The sequence below is a fragment of the Octopus sinensis genome, linkage group LG18 (genome assembly GCF_006345805.1).
Source record: "Octopus sinensis linkage group LG18, ASM634580v1, whole genome shotgun sequence".
NCBI classification, from domain to species: domain Eukaryota; kingdom Metazoa; phylum Mollusca; class Cephalopoda; order Octopoda; family Octopodidae; genus Octopus; species Octopus sinensis.
Genome location: NC_043014.1, coordinates 13,683,945 through 13,706,135, shown reverse-complemented (window position 1 = coordinate 13,706,135; position 22,191 = coordinate 13,683,945). Strand labels below are relative to the sequence as shown.

General features: G+C 37.0%; 2 protein-coding genes across 4 annotated transcripts in view; one reads left to right on the top strand and one right to left on the bottom strand.

The window, feature by feature from the left end:
* LOC115221297 (leucine-rich repeat-containing protein 74B-like) overlaps nucleotides 1-22,191 on the top strand; it is a 124,813-nt gene that overhangs the window by 45,452 nt on the left and 57,170 nt on the right. Inside the window, exon 1 of one of the 2 annotated variants that reach the window (XM_036510732.1) lies at nucleotides 5,331-5,420. The exons of the other annotated variant lie outside the window; for it this stretch is intronic. The gene's annotated coding sequence lies outside the window, so the exon portion shown is untranslated. Of the gene's footprint in view, nucleotides 1-5,330; nucleotides 5,421-22,191 lie in introns of those variants that run through there. 2 annotated transcript variants of the gene reach the window in all.
* Nucleotides 275-9,461, bottom strand: LOC115221299 (caspase-3-like). 2 transcript variants are annotated; one of them, XM_029791457.2, is made up of 2 exons: nucleotides 9,282-9,461; nucleotides 275-1,254 (listed from the first exon to the last, which is right to left on the bottom strand). In XM_029791457.2, exon 2 carries the CDS (start codon nucleotides 1,235-1,237, stop codon nucleotides 446-448), a length of 792 nt encoding a protein of 263 aa, XP_029647317.1. In that variant the 5' UTR covers nucleotides 1,238-1,254; nucleotides 9,282-9,461; the 3' UTR covers nucleotides 275-445. The 2 variants fall into 2 exon arrangements, with proteins under 2 accessions (XP_029647317.1, XP_029647315.1); XM_029791455.2 differs by having other exon boundaries at nucleotides 275-1,322; nucleotides 9,282-9,460.

The window sequence follows — 22,191 nt, the reverse complement described above, 5'->3', positions numbered from 1 at the left end:
TCCAGCAGTTTAATACCCTTGTAGTTATTTCTATCTAGAGCATCACCTTTACCCTTGTAGCAGATGACTATGGTGCTGCTATGCCAGTCATTGGGTATGGCTCCATCATGAACTACCTGGTTTACAATGCGGGTGACTAGGCCATAGCCCACACCACCAGATACTTTAATCATCCCAGCAGCGATTCCTGATGGGCCAGGTTCTTTCCCTGTCTTCATATCCTTAATTGCTTTATCTACTAAGGAGCTGTCTATTGGGATAGCTGGTCCCTCTACTGGGTCAACATTTGGCAGTCTTTCATAATGGCTTCTCCAAGTCTCTTTGTTTGCAGAATTGTAGTGGAAAACTAACTCAGGAATGCAGAGATTCTACTCCCTGAGATCTCTTTTGGAGTCCCCATTCCCCCATTACCACAGAAGATTGAAAATGAGGGACACCAATGAGGTTATGAGAATGTCATTTGTTTTGTTAAAGTTGAAAGTATAGAAGGGGCATTAGTTCTTGAACCATTGTTCTTGGACTTAGAAACAATGGCGTAATTGACTCCCATTAAAATAGAAAGCAGTTCCACCTTTCTAAAGTTCTTCAGGCTGTTACTTAATATCTCAATAAAGCCTCCAACTCTCCTCTCAGAGCTTACAGTACAAGAGGAAATAAGGATATCTTCATATAAAGAAATCATTGGAACTTTGTAATCACTATAAAGTTGTGAATTGTGTGCACTATTTGCTAATGTGTCTGCATTTTGAATGAAAAATAATTTAGGTTTACCAACGAGAGTTGGGCATTTGTTGGGGGAAAACATTGGTAATAACTCTGTTAGTGAGATAGTTTCATCAGAGCATTGAATAGTACTAGACTGTAATCCTTGGGTTAGAATAATACAAGCAAAAGAAGCACATTTTGAATGGTCCAGTTTGCTGACGTCGTTAAATATCTGTCTGAAGTCACAAGCCTTCAAGTTGTTCCGAGTGATAACTTTAAATCCATACATCTTAAGTGTATCCGACATAGAATGTACCTCTTCTCTCGAGATTTCGCGAGCATTACCAAATGACAATACTTCATTGTTAATGACTAGAGCATAACCTTTTGTAGGATATTCCATATTATATACTAAATGCTCTGGTGAGTAAGGTATATCATGTCCATTTAAACTAATATCATCTAGACTGTGGTCAACAGGTACACTGTCTGTATATACTTTTTCGGTTCTTTGAATACTGGCAGATGACATGGTTGTTTTTCTGTTTGCTGTTATAAATATATGTAAATAAATTCAGATATTTTTTGTATTTTGAGATGGCTGCAGATTCAAGCAGCTACAAAAGAAAAAAAGTGAGAAACATTTTAAAAATGAGTTACAAAATTTGAAAATTAACATTTAATCATTTGTATAAATCAAATATTTCAGTTTCCAGTAATATGCTACTTAGCACTGATTCCTTATAGTGCTCTTCATCCTTGAAGACAATACTTTCAGTGGGATAGACACATTATTACCTTATAGTGCTCTTCATCCTTGAAGACAATACTTTCAGTGGGATAGACACATTATTATAATAACTTACAAGACCTATGGAAATATTAGGTTCTATAAGATTCATATTATTTTGATTTTATATACATCTTCATAACATTGTTTCATTCTGTTAAAAGTTTTTTCTTTGTGTATGAAGAACAATGGAGTTGGTTGTGATTTTTGATTGAACAAAATTTTATTCTTTTTGTACACAAACACAGATATCTGTTTCTTTATAACCCACAAGGGGCTAAACACAGAGAGGACAAACAAGAACAGACAAACAGATCAAGTCGATTACATCGACTCCAGTGCGTAACTGGTACTTAATTTATCGACCCCGAAAGGATGAAAGGCAAAGTGGACCTCGGTGGAATTTGAACTCAGAACGTAACGGCAGACGAAATACGGCTACGCATTTCGCCCGGCGTGCTAACGTTTCTGCCAGCTAGATATCGTTGTTACTACAAATGACAAGACATTAAAAGACTCTTGAATGTTATCGTTCTTGATGTAGTTGTGGCAGCAGAATCTAGTTGAATGAAGTAATCTATGCAAGAAAGTTCAGAGATAGGAAATATAGAAATAGCAACTAAGTGATGGCTTTCAGTCATGTGGCGTAGAGCAGGGTTAGCAAGCTGTTTTTATAACTGGTACGCTAGACATTCTGGAAACATCCAAGAGAAACGCGAAGCTTCTTGAATAATTAAGAATCACATCTCATGACTCATGTCTCAAGAAACTTAGTAAAGGGGGGTTACTCTATACACTTTCTTGCAAGGGAGATCATTCAACTACATAGGACCACTACAAAACTTAGGAAAAAATGGTCACTGAATCTTTCAAAAGCTTGAGTAGATTTAATTACTGACGAAACAGAGGTTACCTCACAACATATTACACAATCGTTAGTTATACGCTTTACATCATCTACAGAGTAAGGTCGTGTGATCCCAGGATGACACAGCGCTGCATGAATACGATACAGTTCATTATCAGTCGTAGCTGCACAATAAAGCATCAGATACAACATTAAACTTGCCTTGGCGGTAAATGATATCAAATTTATACTGGGCTAGTTCGATTCGCCAACGCATTATCTTTCCGTTTTTAGATTTACTGCGCTTCTGAAAATTAAACAAAAGCCACACTGTTTTGATCAGTTATTAGTGTGAAGTTACGTCCAAGAAGAAAATGATACCATTTTCTCAGATTCCACAATCGCTGTCGCCTCTTTTTCAATACAAGAATAACGACGCTCATATGGGTTGAGGGTTCTTGAATAAAAAAAATGCAATTGGCTTCCCGTTTTGGTGTAAAATGCCAGATATAGCTACCTCTGATGTGTCTGTTTCTATTGAGAAAGGAAGGCTTGACAGCTAAAAGCATGACAGTGCCCTTTTTTCACTTAGCCCTTCGGACCGATTTTGGCCAATTGTTTTGGTACTACACCCCTAAAAACCATGTGAGAAATCTTTGAGTAAAAAAAAAAGCCCCCAAAAAAACGATTATTTTCAGACGAAACGGTGTGATTTAAGGGAGATTTATTTGACTCTTGTTTCTAGCACATCCTGTAACCACCTTGATCGTTTCTTTGTTAATCTCACATATATTGATGTTTTTCAATATTTCTTAGTTAAAATAAATTATCTTTTACATATCTCTTATTTAAATTGCTGGATCAATGACCGTCTCAGATTATCCAGTATTTTGAAATTATAAAATGGTGAGGATTGAAAAAATCATAAATTAAAAATCTTTTTTTATAATATCACAAATGTGTTCATGGGAGAAAAATATTGAAAAAACATCAATACATGTGAGGGTGACAAAGAAACGAGGAAGGTGGTCGTGGGATGTGCTAGAAACAATAGCCAAATCTCCCTTAAATCACACAACTTTTCGTTTGAAAGTATTTACAAATTTATTTTTTTACTGAAAAGGCTTCTCACGTGGTTTTTAAGTGCCCCCAAAATCGGTCTGGAGTGTGAGGTGAAAAAAAAATTGGATAAATCCCCATCAAAACAGAAAATCAACATGTACAAATTACCTTCGACGGCGATAAGCCCCCGTTACATTTGGGAGCTCTAAGTGACATTACACCGAGGTTGTTTGAAAATTTAAGCTCTGACTGTAAACCCATAGTTTACGCAATTAGATGGATATCCACTGCCAAATATGCATGACATGGTCGCAAACATAGCTCAGTTTAATTATTTTAGCACACTAGATCTCAAAAGTGCTCATCATCAAGTTGAGGTTCCAGTTGAAAGATCGACCTTACATGGCTTTCGAAGCGCAGGGAAAATTATATCAAAGCAAACGTATTGCTTTCGGACTTACAAATGTAGTGATCGATAATATAATCGAAAGCCATAATTGTAGAGCTACTTTTGCATATATCGACAACATAACTGTGTGTGGTAAATCGAAGAAAGAACATGATCGAAATTTAAAGCATTTTCTTCAAGTTGCTAAGGACTGTAATTTAATTTTTAATGATACCAAATGCATTTACAGCACTACACAGATTCGATTGCTTGGCTGAAACCTGACCCTGACCAAGTAAAACCCTTACTAGAACTACCTATTCCTAGTACACACAAAGCATTGAGTCGAATTGCTGGTCTATTTGCGTATTATTCTGAATGGATTCCCAAATTCTCTGACAAGATAAAACCGTTGATTGATACTAAATATTTTCTTTTGAGTGAAAAAGCCTTGCTTTTAGCTGTCAGAAGTGAAAGTTGTCAACTTCGTGTATTTACGTCGAGCTGGCTGACAGCATGACAGTGCCGAAAATCCAACTTAAATGAGCTGTCCAGTTCCGAACCTCCGCCAATTTGCTTTCATCATCATCATTATTAATTATTATTATTATTATTATTATTATTATTATTAGTAGTAGTAGTAGTAGTAGTAGTAGTAGTAGTAGTAGTAGTAGTAGTAGTAATAGTAGTAGTAGTAGTAGTACATGGCTTTCGAAGCGCAGGGAAAATTATATCAAAGCAAACGTATTGCTTTCGGACTTACAAATGTAGTGGTCGATAATATAATCGAAAGCCATAATTGTAGAGCTACTTTTGCATATATCGACAACATAACTGTGTGTGGTAAATCGAAGAAAGAACATGATCGAAATTTAAAGCATTTTCTTCAAGTTGCTAAGGACTGTAATTTAATTTTTAATGATACCAAATGCATTTACAGCACTACACAGATTCGATTGCTTGGCTGAAACCTGACCCTGACCAAGTAAAACCCTTACTAGAACTACCTATTCCTAGTACACACAAAGCATTGAGTCGAATTGTTGGTCTATTTGCGTATTATTCTGAATGGATTCCCAAATTCTCTGACAAGATAAAACCGTTGATTGATACTAAATATTTTCTTTTGAGTGAAAAAGCCTTGCTTTTAGCTGTCAGAAGTGAAAGTTGTCAACTTCGTGTATTTACGTCGAGCTGGCTGACAGCTGAAAGCATGACAGTGCCGAAAATCCAACTTAAATGAGCTGTCCAGTTCCGAACCTCCGCCAATTTGCTTTCATTAATAATAATAATAATAATAATAATAGTAATAGTAGTAATAGTAGTAATAGTAGTAGTAGTAGTAGTAGTAGTAGTAGTAGTAGTAGTAGTAGTAGTAATAATAAATAATAATAATAATAATAATAAATAATAATTAATAATAATAATAATAATAAAAATAATAATAAATAATAATAATAATAATAATAATAATAATAAATAATAATAATAATAATAATAATAATAATAATAATAATAATAATAATAAAAAAAACAGACTAATCGGAAAATCCATCATTTCATTTTTTTTTTTTTTTCCATAAAAAGATGGGAAAAATCCTCGTCAAATCGGAGAAAATCCAACTTAGGTGAGCATCCTGATCCGAAATTCCGCCAACAGATTCGGAATTTCTATTACCGAAAATATTAGGATGAGGAGAGAAAAGGGCGGAGATGGGGCAGGTGTTCGCCTGTTCGACATCTCCATTTATTAACGTCGAATGTATACAAGTACATATTGAATGTCCTTGATCTCTTCGGCAGAAGAAAAACATCAATATTTAATATGTACATATTCATAAACATTGCCTTTGTAATTACTGGTTAGTTGGCTCAAAGTATACTACAACTGTAAAACGTCTTCAAAAATTAAAAATTCCTGGGAGAGAGGTGGATTCTCTTGGAATTCATTCCCACTACATTGTATATTGGGCAACTGTCTTCTGTTGTCAGCATAGTTAATTTCGTGATTGATTTGTATACACAATTTAAATAAAGCATTTAACGTATTCATTTAACGAAAATATAATCGAAAAATATAATCGATATCTGCGTTGTACGAAATAGTTGTGTGAAATAAATTGGATGACATAAAACGAAAGACTGGGAAAATAATCAGAAAAATATTCTCAGTATTCTGTTCTGTTACAGTTTAAATTTTTTCAAATACCAACCGAAGTATTAACTCTTTGTAATGGACAATATACTCAAAATGTTTTCTGCGGTGTAATTCCGTCCATCAAAAGGAAAAGAACCATATATATATACATATGACCCACCGGCGATCCCCACCGAAAGATCGCCCTTCAGCAACTGTTACGGAAATCCCCGAAATCGAATCTTGATCGGAAATTTCTCCGCCCCCACAGGTAAAAAAAAGGTGGGTCATATATATATATATATGGTTCTTTTCCTTTTGATGGACGGAATTACACCGCAGAAAACATTTTGAGTATATTGTCCATTACAAAGAGTTAATATTTCGGTTGGTATTTGAAAAAATTTAAACTGTGTCCGAACAGAATACTGAGAATATTTTTGCTTAAAAATTTAGGGTAAATATTTTTCTGATTATTTTCCCAGTCTTTCGTTTTATGTCATCCAATTTATTTCACACAACTATTTCGTACAACGCAGATATCGATTATATTTTTCGATTATATTTTCGTTAAATGAATACGTTAAATGCTTTATTTAAATTGTGTATACAAATCAATCACGAAATTAACTATGCTGACAACAGAAGACAGTTGCCCAATATACAATGTAGTGGGAATGAATTCCAAGAGAATCCACCTCTCTCCCAGGAATTTTTAATTTTTGAAGACGTTTTACAGTTGTAGTATACTTTGAGCCAACTAACCAGTAATTACAAAGGCAATGTTTATGAATATGTACATATTAAATATTGATGTTTTTCTTCTGCCGAAGAGATCAAGGACATTCAATATGTACTTGTATACATTCGACGTTAATAAATGGAGATGTCGAACAGGCGAACACCTGCCCCATCTCCGCCCTTTTCTCTCCTCATCCTAATATTTTCGGTAATAGAAATTCCGAATATTTTCGTTAAATGAATACGTTAAATGCTTTATTTAAATTGTGTATACAAATCAATCACGAAATTAACTATGCTGACAACAGAAGACAGTTGCCCAATATACAATGTAGTGGGAATGAATTCCAAGAGAATCCACCTCTCTCCCAGGAATTTTTCTTTTGTTCCGGCCCGAGTCAAGCACTATTGTTTAAAGGACATGGACTGAGGAAGTGAATTTTCCGATGGCCTCTCCCCCACCCCCCTTTCGCGAGCGCGCATTTTTTTTTTGTCATATTCGTTTAGAGGAAGTTGTTTTATACCTATTACACTATTTTTTGTTTTTTATTTTTATGACCTGGTCAAACTCTTTAGTTTGACCGAATTGTTTTCTGAAGTGGTGAGGAGAAGACTGCCGGAAAGTTTGCACGATCCGTTTTTAGCTCCTCATAACTTTCAGGATCTAGTTTAGCACTCGGTCGCCAAAATGATTTTTTTTTTCACTGGATTCCTATGTTCAATGACGGAGATTCGAAATACGCCAAATTTTTTATTTTAAACTTTTTACGAATTTTTTTTTCAAACTACGTGGGAAAAAACGGAGATTAAGAATATGGGGTTGGGGGTAAACAAAGGATCTCTTTAGTTTCACTCACAGATTAAAAAAGTTTTTTAACTAAACAGTTTGAAACTTCGTATACTGGTGTAATTTCTCATTCTGAACACGATTTACTTTCAACATTGTTGATAAAATTTCATATTTTAGAAGTTGTTTCGTGTTGAAGTTGTATTTGGGTAATTTTAACTAATCAACGACGTGTATCAGCCGAAGAAAGCTATTGCTCTAATCGAAGAGCAAGAACTTCCAGGTCATCTATTTACCGTAAATCCTCGAGTATAGTCCGCCTTTGAGTATATAATACGCAGGGGATTATTAGGGGGCTGTAACTCTGAAAAACCTAAACATTGTGTATAATACGCACCCCTTCTCGAACTTGAGTCAAGGAGGTCTATATAACGTCCTTGGCTTGTAAAAATGTATACGGTAACGTCCTTTATTATTATTGTATCTATAGCATAATGCAAACGTGTAGCATTTTTGTGCATTTTGTTTGCAGAAAATAAAGAAATAACAGTAATAACGTTTAATAAATGTTGCTTACTGCAAGTTATGGATGATTCTTTTATGACTTCATTGCTTTCAGGCTTAGCTTAAGGTATTTTCGCCCCCGACATCACAAAATGCGACTGAATAAACATTGCCTGACAGCAAATAGAAAGTCGGACATTGCTTAGAAAATAATTAGGTTAAACTAAATTTAGTATTTCAGTAGTAAATAATTTTTTCTATGCACATAGCGGAGACGTAACTCGACCCCACTTCCCGCACTTGAATTTTTTTTTTTATGGGAACCCATGTTTCCCGCTATGGAGATTCCGATTCCGAAAAAAAAAATCTGTAATTCTATTTTATTATTATCGAGCCAGTCGCAAGACAAAGTTAAGGGCGATACGGAAAGGTCTACTAGAGACGAAAGATTGCCAAGTTAAGAAAAACAACTGTAAGAAGTGCTAATTCTACACAAGGTTTATCATCTTTCCAGCTGAGCGTGAGTGAAGGGGTGTGTTGTCATGTATACGTACATGCATACAATTATTATCCAGAAAAAATAAAATGATCAAAACGAAAGATCCAAAAAACCTTGGACAATCTTTCGTCTCTAGTAGACCTTTCCGTCGATTTCCGTAAATTTTTTTTTTTTACATATGGGCTTGCGGGAACTTTTGAAGTAATGAGAGCGAAAGAGACTAAGAGAAAGCAATTGTATAACGAGGGAAGTTCTTTTGAAGTTACCGTGCATGGCAAGCATTGATGTACATGTGTGTGTGTGTGTGTGTGTTTGATAGGGTGTGGGTGACAGACAGTATGTTGTGTAAGTGAAGTGCTTCTGTTAGTGTGTGTGAAGAGACAGAGTAATGTGTGAAAGAAAGAGATAAGTGAAATTTTTTACTCGGTGTATGTGTATATGTATGTATATTACTTCAAAAGTTCCCCAAGCCCATATGTAAAAAAAAAAATTTTTTTTACGGAAATCGACGGAAAGGTCTACTAGAGACGAAAGATCGCCAAACCTTGAACGGAGCGGAGGCGTATCCCGACCCCTCCTCCACTCTAAAGAAAAAATGCAAAAATCGCAATTTCGGAATTCTAATTCCCCCCCACAACCACCAGCATCTCTTCATTTTTAAGTTTTTCCAGAGATGTTTTTAGGTTAATTAAATGCGTAGTAAAGTACAGATCGCCGTACAGAGATTAATTTGTAAAATTTCACTTTGCTGGGCGGAAGCCTTTTCTTTTCAATTACAGTTACTTTTTATGACAAAATATTGCCAATTTTTGAATACTCACTTCGTTTCGGTAGTCCCCAAAGGTGTAAATTAAGAAAGTATAAGCTAAAATCCGTTTAACGGTAATTCCTCTGGTATTTTGAACAAGCTGTCGTTTGATTCGGAGAAGTAATTTCACAGAGAAACAAATGCGCGGTCCACTCCCAATTATATATATTATGGACGACGAGAGATATGCGCATGCGCAGTTTTCGTTTTATAGCATTTCTGCGTTTCTAATGGTTGTATTATCTAGACTAGTTGCACCGGAAACATTTCTCCAGCTGCTGTTGATACACCAGGAGTCCAGACTGTGCCAGTGCTCTACACAAAATTTCAAACACTAAATCTAAAAATACTAAATATGTATATATATATATATATATGTATGTATGTATATATAGGTATATATGTATATATATATATATATGTATATATATATATATGTTTATATATATATATATATGTATGTATATATGTATGTATGTGCATATATATGTTTATATGTATATATATATATATGTTTATATATATATATATATGTATGTATATATGTATGTGCATATATATGTATGTATATATGTATGCATATATATGTATGTATATATATATGTATGTGCATATATATGTATGTATATATGTATGCATATATATGTATGTATATATATATGTATGTATATATATATGTATGCATATATATATATATGTATGTATATATATATGTATGTATATATATATGTATGCATATATATATATATATGTATGCATATATATATATATGTATGCATATATATATATATGTATGCATATATATATATGTATGCATATATATATATATATATACATATATACATATATGTGTATATATGCTTTATTAAAAGCAGTAGAAATTTAACAAAAGCTGTTACTCGGAGTTTCACGTTCCCGTTCGTCTGTCCGATGGTGCGTTTCTAAAGAAGCACCACAAATATATATATATATATATATATATATATATATATATATATATATATATATATATATAATATATATATATATATATATTTGTGGTGCTTCTTTAAAAACGCACCTCTGCAAGAAAATGACGCCTAATTAAAAAAAAGTTATGAAAATGGAAAATATATACAACATAAATGATGTATGCAAAAAATAAATTAGAAAGATTCATCCATTTTTTAAATATTTTATACAAGAAACAGAAACGGGGAACGGACATGTCGTATGATACAGGGAGCGGTAATTTACTTTCATCAGTCAGGTATTATTAATGATACAGGGAGCCCGACAATATCGTTTGCAAATTCTTGATTGTTTTTAATCGGATATTTCTACTGTGCACACTCGTTAGGGTAAAGAAATAGACATAATTTCGATATGGCTCGAATTTTGTCAACAAAAGAACTCAGTAATTTCAGTGGACAATTTTTGTTTTGTCAACCGTCAGCTGACAAAATAGGAAGAGAAAGCTAATGTGTTGTACGTGCTTGCGAGCTGGCAGAAACGTTAGCGCGCCGGGCGAAATGCGTAGCCGTATTTCGTCTGCCGCTACGTTCTGAGTTCAAATTCCGCCGAGGTCGACTTTGCCTTTCACTCGGGGTCGATATATAATCGTCGATATATAATCGACATAATCCGTTTGTCCTTGTTTGTCTCTCTGTGTTTAGCCCCTTGTGGGAAGTAAAGAAATATATAGGTGCGTGCTTGTTCCTGGGTGTGTTTTGCTGACTTCATTTATTTTGTATATATTTTCCGTTTTCATAACTTTTTTTAAAAAATTAGACGTCATTTTCTTGGAGAGGTGCGTTTCTAAAGGAGCGCCACATTTCTATATAAGGTATTGGTACTATTTAAGAAGAGTGGTCCCGGTGCGCACACTCGCGTACTCTTGCATCCGCGCTAGCTAGTCGTGACTAGTCGATCCTTACTTTGTGTTTTGGTTTTATTTACTGTTTAAAAAGAATTATTTACTTTGTGTAAAATAATTTTTTGTTTTGTGTTTTTGTGTTTTATTCACTTTGCTAGGTAGTCGTTGTAGGATCGACTAGTCACGACTAGCTAGCGCGGATGCGCGAGTGCGCGCACCGGGACCACTCTTCTTAAATAGTACCTAAGGTATTTGGATCGCCATCATTGGTATAAACTTTCATTAAAAGATATGGTTAATGTTTACGATATTATCCTGGAACGAAAAAAAAAACTGCAACAGGTGCAAAGTAAAAAAAAACTGTGTAGGAAACGAATATGAAACAAAAATGCGCGGAAAGCAATGGTGGGTTGGGGAAAGAACTTCGGAAAATTCACAAGATCTGAGTCTTTCCTACATAACTTTTAGGAAAATGTTTTTTTTTTTAATGAAATTTTATATAAATACCTTTCAACGGGCATACATTATGGTTATAAAGAAATTTGTGGGTAAAATCTTTTTTGAGAGGTAGGGAGAGAACTCTGAAAAATTCACAAGATCCAAGGAAAATAAATATCTTTTAATGAAATTGTATATAAATACCTTTCAAACGACATGTATTATGCATACCTTATGTGTCGTAAACCCCTTATTTTTGTTCAGACAAAAAAAAAAACGGCGGAGGACCCCAAAAAATGCATTTTTGAAGGTGAGGTGCAAGACTGCAATTAGCCCCCTAAAACGTAGGAATCCCCAAAAATATTTTTTAAAAAATACACTTTTCAAGGAGAGGTGTGACACTGCATTAGCCCCCCCCCCCCATTTTCCTTAAAGTTACGTGGGAAAAAATCGGATCTTGTGAAGTCCTCTCCCCACCCTTTCAGAAAAAATTTTACCACAAATTTCTTTATAATCGTAAACTATGCCATTTGAAAAAATTTTAATTTTTTAAATTTCATTAAAAAAAACCCATTTTCTTAAAAGTTATGAGGGAAAAACTCAGATCTTGTGAATTTTCCGACCACCCCATTGCTTTCCGCACATTTTGTTTTCATATTCGTTTTCCTACACATCTTTTTACACCCGTTGCACTAGTTTTTTTATTTTTTTTTTTTTATTTCGTTTCCAGGTAATATTGTAAACATTAACCAAAGATACCCATTTTCCTGAAAGTTATGAGCGAAAAAATCAAATCGCGTGAATTATCCCCAAATCCTCTCCCCACTCTTCATTAAAAGATATTTATTTTCCTCATAGTTATGGACGAAAACCTTGGATCTTGTGAATTTTTCAGAGTCCTCTCCCTACCCCCTCGAAAAAGATTTTACCCACAAATTTCTTTATAACCGTATTGTATGCCGTTTGAAAGGTATTTATACCTTTCATGACATTGGACTTCATTTGATGTGCTTTTTGTGGGTGTGGTGACATTGAGTATTTCTGTTGACTTGATTGCTGCTTCATTTCTGGGTTATAGCCATAGCACCAGCTTTCATCACATTTGATGACCTTCAGAAAAAGATTCAGATCAACTGTCTTTTCAGTTCATGTCATGTATTCAGTTGTGACTACTTTTGATCTCGCATACACAAGTGAGAGACACATTTTACTGCAACTCTTTTTGTTTGCAGTTGCTTGCTCAAAATTCGTTGGCAGGAGCTTCAGGACACACCAGTCATATTAACAAGTTCACCAATTGTTCAATGGCAGTCCTCCGAGATCAGTTCATGAATTTTCATAATGTTTTCATTCATTTCGGAGGTCAATGGTCACTCCGAACAAGATTGGTCTTCAGTTGACAAGTGACCATTCCTAAAGCATGAAAACCACTTGTAAGCTTGTGTTTTGCTCATGGCAATGGCCTTGTAAGCAGTTTGAAGCATGGCAACTGTTTCGCCTGCCATTTTTCCCAGCAGAAAATAGAATTTTACTTTTGAAAAGTAAAGGCGGCGAGCTGGCAGAAACGTTAGCACGCCGGGCGAAATGCTTAGCGGTATTTCGTCTGCCACTATGAACTGAGTTCAAATTCCGCCGAGGTTAACTTTGCCTTTCATCCTTTTGGGGTCGATTAAATAAGTACCAGTTACGCACTGGGGTCGATATAATCGATTTAATCCGTTTGTCTGTCCTTGTTTGTCCCCTCTGTGTGTAGCCCCTTGTGGGCAGTAAAGAAATAAGAAAATAGAATTTCACAGAAGCACACTGTTCCTTTGTTTCAGCCATCACAAAAATCAACAAAAATTACCTTTTACGTTTAGTTGTGATACCTGTGCCGGTGGCACGTAAAAAGCACCATCCGAACGTGGCCGATGCCAGCGCCGCATTGAGTGGCTTCTGTGCCGGTGGCACGTAAAAAGCACCATTTGAACGTGGCCGATGCCAGACTCCCTTGGCACCTGTGCCGGTGGCACGTAAAAAGCACCCACTACACTCACGGAGTGGTTGGCGTTAGGAAGGGCACCCAGCTGTAGAAACACTGCCAGATCAGACCAGAGCCTGGTGCAGCCTCCTGGCTTCCCAGACCCCGGTCGAACCGTCCAACCCGTGCTAGCGCGGTAAACAGACGTTAAACGATGATGATGATGATATCTTTCTTAAATCACATGCATACGTACACACTGTCAAACACATACACACTCATTCTATATTGTAAATCCATGGTTATGCTCCAGTCATACCGGTTTTTTTTTACATAGATTGATGTACAAGACAATTACCTATTTTTCTTCATTGCAGTATATCTGACTTTCAGTTGTTTCCAGTGGCCAGCCATTGTAAATTCATTATTGATAGATTTAAACTTGAAGGATCTACAAAATTCATGCTACTTTCATCGTAGTTATTTCTGGATACCTAAAATAACTATGATGAAAATAGCATTAATTTTCCTGGTTATTCAATTTTTCTCAACTGATCAATGGGCCAATTGAGTAAACCTATCAATAACGAACCTATAATGACTACTGGAAACAGCAGTAAGTCAAATTTGCTACAATAAAGGAAAATAGGTAATGACTATTATTTTTGCCTTGTCTCATATATATATATATATATATATATATATCATCATCATCATCATTTAACGTCTGTTCTCCATGCTAGCATGGATTGGACGGTTCGACCGGGGATCTGAGAAGCCAGAAGGGTGCACCAGGCTCCAGTCTTATCTGGCAATGTTTCTACAGCTGGATGCCCTTCCTAACGCCAACCACTCCATGAGTGTAGTGGGTGCTTTTTACGTGCCACCTGCACAGGTGCCAGGCGAGGCTGGCAACGGCCACGGTCGGATTGGTGTATTTTACGTGCCACCGGCACGGAAGCCAGTCGAGGCGGCGCTGGCATCGGCCACGAGTCGGATAGTGCTTTTTACATACCACCAGACCAGGGATCCTGGCTGGTTCAATTCGATTTCGATTTCGCTTTCGCTTGCCCCAACATGTCTTTGCAAGCAAAGGGGGTTGGCATGGGTGCCTGTCGTCGGATGAGGTTCTATATCGACTTCGCTTGCCTCAACAGGTCTTTGTGTCCAAGGGAGGAAAGGCATTCATAAGTGGGCTGGGCTCACTTGTCCTGCCTGGTCTTCTCACGTACAGCATATTTCCAAAGGTCACACACCTATCTTCATCCATTATCGCCACATATATATTTGCATACTTACAAATACATACATATAGACATACATACATGCATACATACAGACATACATACATATATACATGCATACATACATACATACATGCATACACACATACATGGATGCATACATGCATACATACACTACCGTCAGAAATTAATTAGCACCCTTGATTTGCTCTTCACTCAAGGTATGTGCTGTCACCTAGTGGCCATATCTCGAACTATTGCTTTGTTGCGAGTTCACTGTTGCGCAGAACGATGGCGTAACTTTGTTTGCAGAGCAGTTTGAGAGTCTACAGCCTTATGATGTTGACATAGCAGTGCAACAACTTGGAGTGCGGATGCAGACAAATCTTCCTTTGTTTAATAGATATAGGTAGCGCCTCGCAAGGACCGAAATCACACCATACTAAGTTTTCTCATCGTGTAAGACGTTTTGAACAGCTCATAGGTTAATTGATTTAACCTATTTAATGTAGAAATTTGAGAAGTGCTAATTAATTTCTGACGCAAGTGTACATATGCACATACATACTAATTAATTAGCATGCTTTATGCACAAATACATTATATGCATATATATGTGCATTAGTCTATGATTGTTACATGCACATACTGCATGCACATGTATATATTTATTTGTTTGTGTTCGTACATACATAAAAACAACACAAGAATCCCAAAACGAACTTCAATACAATATATTGTATATATTGTATTGAAGGGTCATATATTGTATTGAAGGGTCGTATATTGTATATATTGTATTGAAGGGTCATATAGGAGTGCCCTGCTCAGCAACTTACCTGTAGCTCGTACAGAACCTCAGCGCATCAAGGGAGTTGCTGAACCGGCCACTCATGAATTTTAGAGTTTTAGCCTCCGCGATGATGGGCAGATCTGGAAATTCGTCAAGTCTGGTGAGTCGTGGATAAGGGATGCCAGTTGGACTGAGCAGACTACACCCACAGCAACAACTGGCAATGCAAAAATAGCCATCGGAGTGCCGGAAGATGTAGCAGATCTGCAGGCATTCATTGGAAACACAGCTAGGGATCTCAGCTGTGTCCCTCCAAAAAGTGCTTCCCGCCTTGGCCGACCGGGATCCAAACCCAGGCTGATCAGGCTGTTGTTTACGGGCTTTACTGAGGCGCGGACATTCCATCTGGCTGCTGACAGAGCTCGGCGTGACAACATTATCAACTGTGGAACACGTCCTGGCCTACCACCCGATGTACGCCCAAAGCTAAGATCCGTGGCTTCCCTAAATTGCAACTCTGTGCCACGGGAGAGTTTTAGCCTCCGCGATGATGGGCAGATCTGGAAATTCGTCAAGTCTGGTGAGTCGTGGATAAGGGATGCCAGTTGGACTGAGCAGACTACACCCACAGCAACAACTGGCAATGCAAAAATCTTGGGAAACTAACCAAGAACAATCAGCCATCCCCTGTATATCATCATCTGAAATCCAGATATAAACTGCTGTCCTTGAATGCCCGTAGTTTATGCAACAAGGTGCATCTTTTTGTCTCCTACATCAAAAGTATCAACCCAGATTTCATCACAGTCGCGGAAACGTGGGCACACTCTGCACTCTGTGATGGAGTTTTCAGCATAGCCGGCTACAACCTGTTCCGCAAAGACTGCATTAATCGCCGTGGAGGGGGTGTGATGATTTATGTTCAATCAAGTCTATCGGCAATCCCCTGTGATGATTTGAACCAATCTCAGCAGGAGGTATTTTTCTGCAATATACACATGACCATGTCAACACTTCTGCTCGGAGTCGTTTACCGTCCTCCAAATTATCGCCAAGACGCACAGCTTTTTGATATCCTCAGGGCGGCTGCCATGAAAACAGCCACATATGTGTATATTGCGGGGGACTTCAATTTCCCTGAGATTGACTGGGAGGCCTTCCGTTGGCCATCAAAGTGCAGACGATTTCCTTGAACTGGTGCTGAATTCAAATTGGTCCCAAGTTGTTACCTCCCCCACAAGGGGTAACAACACTTTGGATCTGCTACTTACCGCTTCTCCTGAAACAATCATTAGTGTCGCTACCGAAGAACCTTTGGGTGACTCTGATCATTCCATGATCATGGCCGACTTGTCTCTGATTGGTTGTAACAAAAAACACAACCATCTTCAGACTGCCCGCTTTGACTGGAATAAAGCAAACTGGAGCTCTTATTGTACTGAGCTGCAACGCCCAAACTGGCGCGAATTTTATGCCTCTGGAGATGTGGACACTATACTCCAGACATATATTTATATATTATTTATATTAACATATGATCGAACACCACACATCCTTTTCCAAGTAAGTTTTATCTTTTATATATATATATATATATAGGCGCAGGAGTGGCTGTGTGGTGAGTAGCTTGCTAACCAGCCACATGGTTCCGGGTTCAGTCTCACTGCGTAGCATGTTGGGCAAGTGTCTTCTGCTATAGCCCCGGGCCGACCAAAGCCTTGTGAGTGGATTTGGTGGACGGAAACTGAAAGAAGCCTGTCGTATATATGTATATATATATATGTGCATGTGTGTGTATATGTTTGTATGTTTGTGTTTGTCCCCCAGCATCGCTTGACAACCGATGCTGGTGTGTTAACGTCCCCGTAACTTAGCGGTTCGGCAAAAGAGACTGATAGAATAAGTACTAGGCTTACAAAGAATAAGTCCCGGAGTCAATTTGCTCGACTAAAGGCGGTGCTCCAGCATGGCCGCAGTCAAATGACTGAAACAAGTAAGAGTAAGAGTATTAATATATGATTGAACGCCACGCATCCTTTTCCAAGTAAGTTTTATCTTTTTATATATATATATACTAGCAGAATTGCCCGGCGTTGCTCGGGGCTGAATTGCTTGAAAGTACTGTTAATGATTGCACTGAATTATGATGATTATTCAGGCAAATATTGATATAAGCTTACGGTGGGAGATAAGGACTTAACGATCAAACATGTGCCATTGCATTGTTTTGGGGGAACCAAATTTCTGATGAGCATTATAGGGGCACCAACTTTAAGTTTGAGAAAGTGTGGTGGTAGTCCGGGGTGCTCAAAGGAAGTGAGTACCTCTATTGGATAGTTGATGACGTCCTCTGGGTCAGGAGTTGTATCGATAGACTGATATACATAGACTTCCCCAGGAATGAGTTTTAGCATTTCATCATTAATATGGTGAACAGTTTTATTCCTCAGGCCCAGTATAGCCTTTTTGCCAATCCAATCTATATTCTGATAATTAGCTTGTAGATCTGGGAACACTGCATCTCTGAGATTAGAAGGCGTCTTAACAATGGTACAAATGGAACCGATGGCAATATTACTATTTTCATCCCCTGGTATTTTGCCTTCGCCAAGTGCAAGGAGGGTGTGAAGAAATGCTGCTGATGTGATATTACGTCGGATATGAGCACGCATATTGGTGTGAAGTTTGAGAGTTACTTCCCTTTATTAAAAAAAATATGCATTAAAATGGAAAAAAATGATGGTAAATTATTTGTAAAATCATAGACTCATTGTAGACGCGCGCTAATACCCAGAAGGGCTCGATATGAATCACGACTATAAGATACCCGGTTTTGGTTAAACTGCATCGCAAAATGTGGGAGTAGTTAGGAATCTAAATCGGAGTAGACAGACACACAACCTTTCTTTTATATATAAATATTTTCGTCCTAAAAAACTTTGTATGGATTGAATGGTTACCTCTATGGAAATATATACACGCACATTATACATACATGTGTGTATAGATGAATATATAAATACATTTAAATATCTATATACACTTTTGGGCGATCTTTCTGTTTCTTAGAGATAACTTTAGATCTTATTTTCGTGCTAAAAAACTTTGTATGGAGTGAATGGTTACCTCTATGGAAATATATACTCACACGTTATACATACATGTGTGCATAGATGAATATATAAATACATTTATATATCTATATACACTTTTGGGCGATCTTTGTGCTACTTAGAGATAACTTTAGATCTTATTTTCGTCCTAAAAAACTTTGTGCGGAGTGAATGGTTACGTGTATGGAAATATATACACACACATTATACATACATCTGTGTATAGATGAATATATAAATACATTTAAATATCTATATACACTTTTGGGCGATCTTTCTGCTACTTGGATATAGGTCTTATATTCGTCCTAAAAAACTTTCCTGTCACACACTCACACACACGCACACACACACACACACACACACACACACACACGCACCCTCACACACACACACACGCACACACACACTCACACACACGCACACACACACGTTAGCTTACAATTTCATTTATATATTTGCGTGTCTATGTGTGTAAAGAGGAAGTGGCAGAGTGAAAGAGTCACTCAGTACAAAAAGTGAATTACTTTCACTTTATTCGTTGCACACTGTGTGTGTGCATGTGCGTGTGGTGTAAGCCACACTAAGAAAAGCATTTGACTTATACACCACAATGTGAGTTTTCTCTAAATTTTGCTTAATTGGGGTTGACATTTTAAAAACTGGACCTGGCACGACCCGATGCATTCTACTCTTAAAAATGCTAGGTAAATTGTAATTGAAGAAATCCTATATTGTAGATTTCTATAAGATACAAAGGGAGGCAGATAAAATCTGCCTTTTATAATAAGAGATTTTATAATAAGAGATATATATATAAGGATGAAAAAGAACACACGAGTTGATATATATGAAAAAACAAGTCATTCACAACGACCTCGAACCCACAAGTGTAAACAAGAGAGAAGAGAAAGGCAGAAACAAGGAAAATGACACTTATATTTGAACACTATACAAATATTCTTTTAAAAAAACTTTTCTTTTAATTTTTCTAAATTTAATTATTTAATCGTTACGGTTGAAAAGGTCTCAAAATGACCGAAACCGGTACTGAAATGTTTTTTATAAAATTATTTTAGCATTTTCTATCTTGACTTGTTTTTTCATATAGATATATATATGTGTGTGTGTGTGTATGTGTGGGGTTGGCTTTGTTTCGGGCGTACGTCGGTGCGCGTGTGTGTGTGCCTGTGGATTCGCATGTGCCCGCACCGGAAGAGTTTTTTTTCCATCAATCTTTCAGTTGTGAAGTGTGTCCTTGCATGCATATATATACACACATATAAACATATAAACACACATATAAACCCCTACATTTGTACACACACACACATACATACATACATTCACTCCCACGCATGTACACACACACACACACACACACACATTTACATATATATACAATACACGCACACACACATACACACGTACAAACACACACTAATTCACATACACACAACATATACCTACACGCGCACGCACACATACACATACGTACACACATACATACGCACACCAAAACATACGCACACTTACGCGCGAAAAAACTCACAACCCCACGGATACACGCATATACATCCATTTACGCTTACACACACACACACATACAAACGCACACACAACTACACGCACATACATACACACACACACATACACACACAAATGAACCCACACATACATCCCATACACACTGCACACAACCATATTTACACGCACACACATACATTCATGCACACAATTATACATACATATATATACACACACACGCACGTACAAGCACACACGCACGTACAAGCACACACGCACACATACACTAAGTTAAGCATAGTTACTCGCCACACACCCAAACTCCACGCATACACACAAAAAAACACACACATACACACACACGATACATATACATACACGCACACACACATACCTCCCTGTTTTTGACCTGCTAGTGTACCCACACACCACTCCTTAATTCTACTACTAGCCTGCTACCGTGTTGTTCGCCATACACACACACACACACGCACATACTCACACACACACTTGTCATCATCGCACACCTTCTTTACCATTCCGTCTTTGATATAGCTCTCCTGGTTTTTAAAAACATTTTCTTCCACTTTTACCACTTCCGACTTTTAGTATGTGACCTCGTCTGTATCACTAGCGATTTTCTTTCCCTCTGTCTTCCCTTCTCGGGATCTTTCCTTCTCCTATGTTTCTGACGAAGAACTCCGCTCGAAACATCAAACCTCCTTCTTCCCTTCTTTCCTGAGCGTCCAATAATACTTTATTTGTTCCACGTCCTTGCGTTGTTGTCTTTTTGTTTTCTTGTTTGGATTAACTATATATATATATATATATATATATATATATATACAAAATGAGAAAATGGAGAAACATACTTAAATCAATCAATCATCAACCATATATATATATATATTTGACTTATATATTAGGTTGTTTTGAAAGTAATTGTGTTTTTTCACCCCTATGTAATGTCAATCAATCAATCATGTCAGAGCCAAGGTCGAATGCATGGGAACTGTCTAGAAATAGCATATCATCTCTCCTATCTGGCAATTTGCATAGCTATTTTGGTAATTAACCTCGTGGAGGATAAAAAATTTACGAAACAACATATTTTCCATTGGTCATTGTATGAATTGCGAAAGTAAAGTACCACTACAAAAGCAATGAAAACATCTGTGAAGTGTATCCGGATGAAGTGAAAGATCGTACATGTCAGCTGTGGTTTAAAAGGTTTGAAGATGGTGATTGTGACATATCTGACAAGCCTCACTCTGGAAGATGACCCACTCTGAATGATAACCTTTTGAATGAGACTATTGTGTTGGATCCATCAAAGCACCATGTAGCACAAAAATTTAATATGTCATGTCCAACTATCCACAGATATCTCAAGCAAATTGGAAAAACATGCAAAGAGGAAATTTGATTTACACATAAGCTTACACTTGAGAACCGAGTAAAACATTCCATCATCTGAAGCAGTCTTCTAACCAGAAATAACAGCCTGTCATTTCTGCAGTGATGAATAATGAGTTTTGCATCACAGCAGAAAACAAAAAAGACAATGGTTATCATGTAATGAGAGGCCAGTGCCAACACAAAAACCAGGACTCCATCCACAAAAGTCTTTGCTCTATGTTTGGTGGAACATGAAAGGTGTCATCCATTACGACCTACAGGAACATGGAAGCTCCATCAATGCAGATGTCTGTTGCCAACAACTTGAACATTTATATTTACATCAATTACATTGAAAGTGGCCACTTTTGGTAAACAGAAATGGTGTTATTCTCTAGCATGACAATACATGGCCACACTCTTCAAAACAAACCCAAGAAAAATTAAGATCATTAGGATGAGAAGTTCTTCCACAACCTCCACACTCACCTGACTTAGCACCTATGGATTTCCATGTTCCAATCACTAGAACATTTTGTAAGAGGCAAAACATTCAGAAACAGAGGAAATTGAAAACAGCCTTGCAGCCTTTTTT

Bases quoted from the DNA above. Each gene is read 5' to 3' on its own strand.
- LOC115221299 (XM_029791457.2), bottom strand. From the start codon at position 1,237: ATGTCATCTGCCAGTATTCAAAGAACCGAAAAAGTATATACAGACAGT.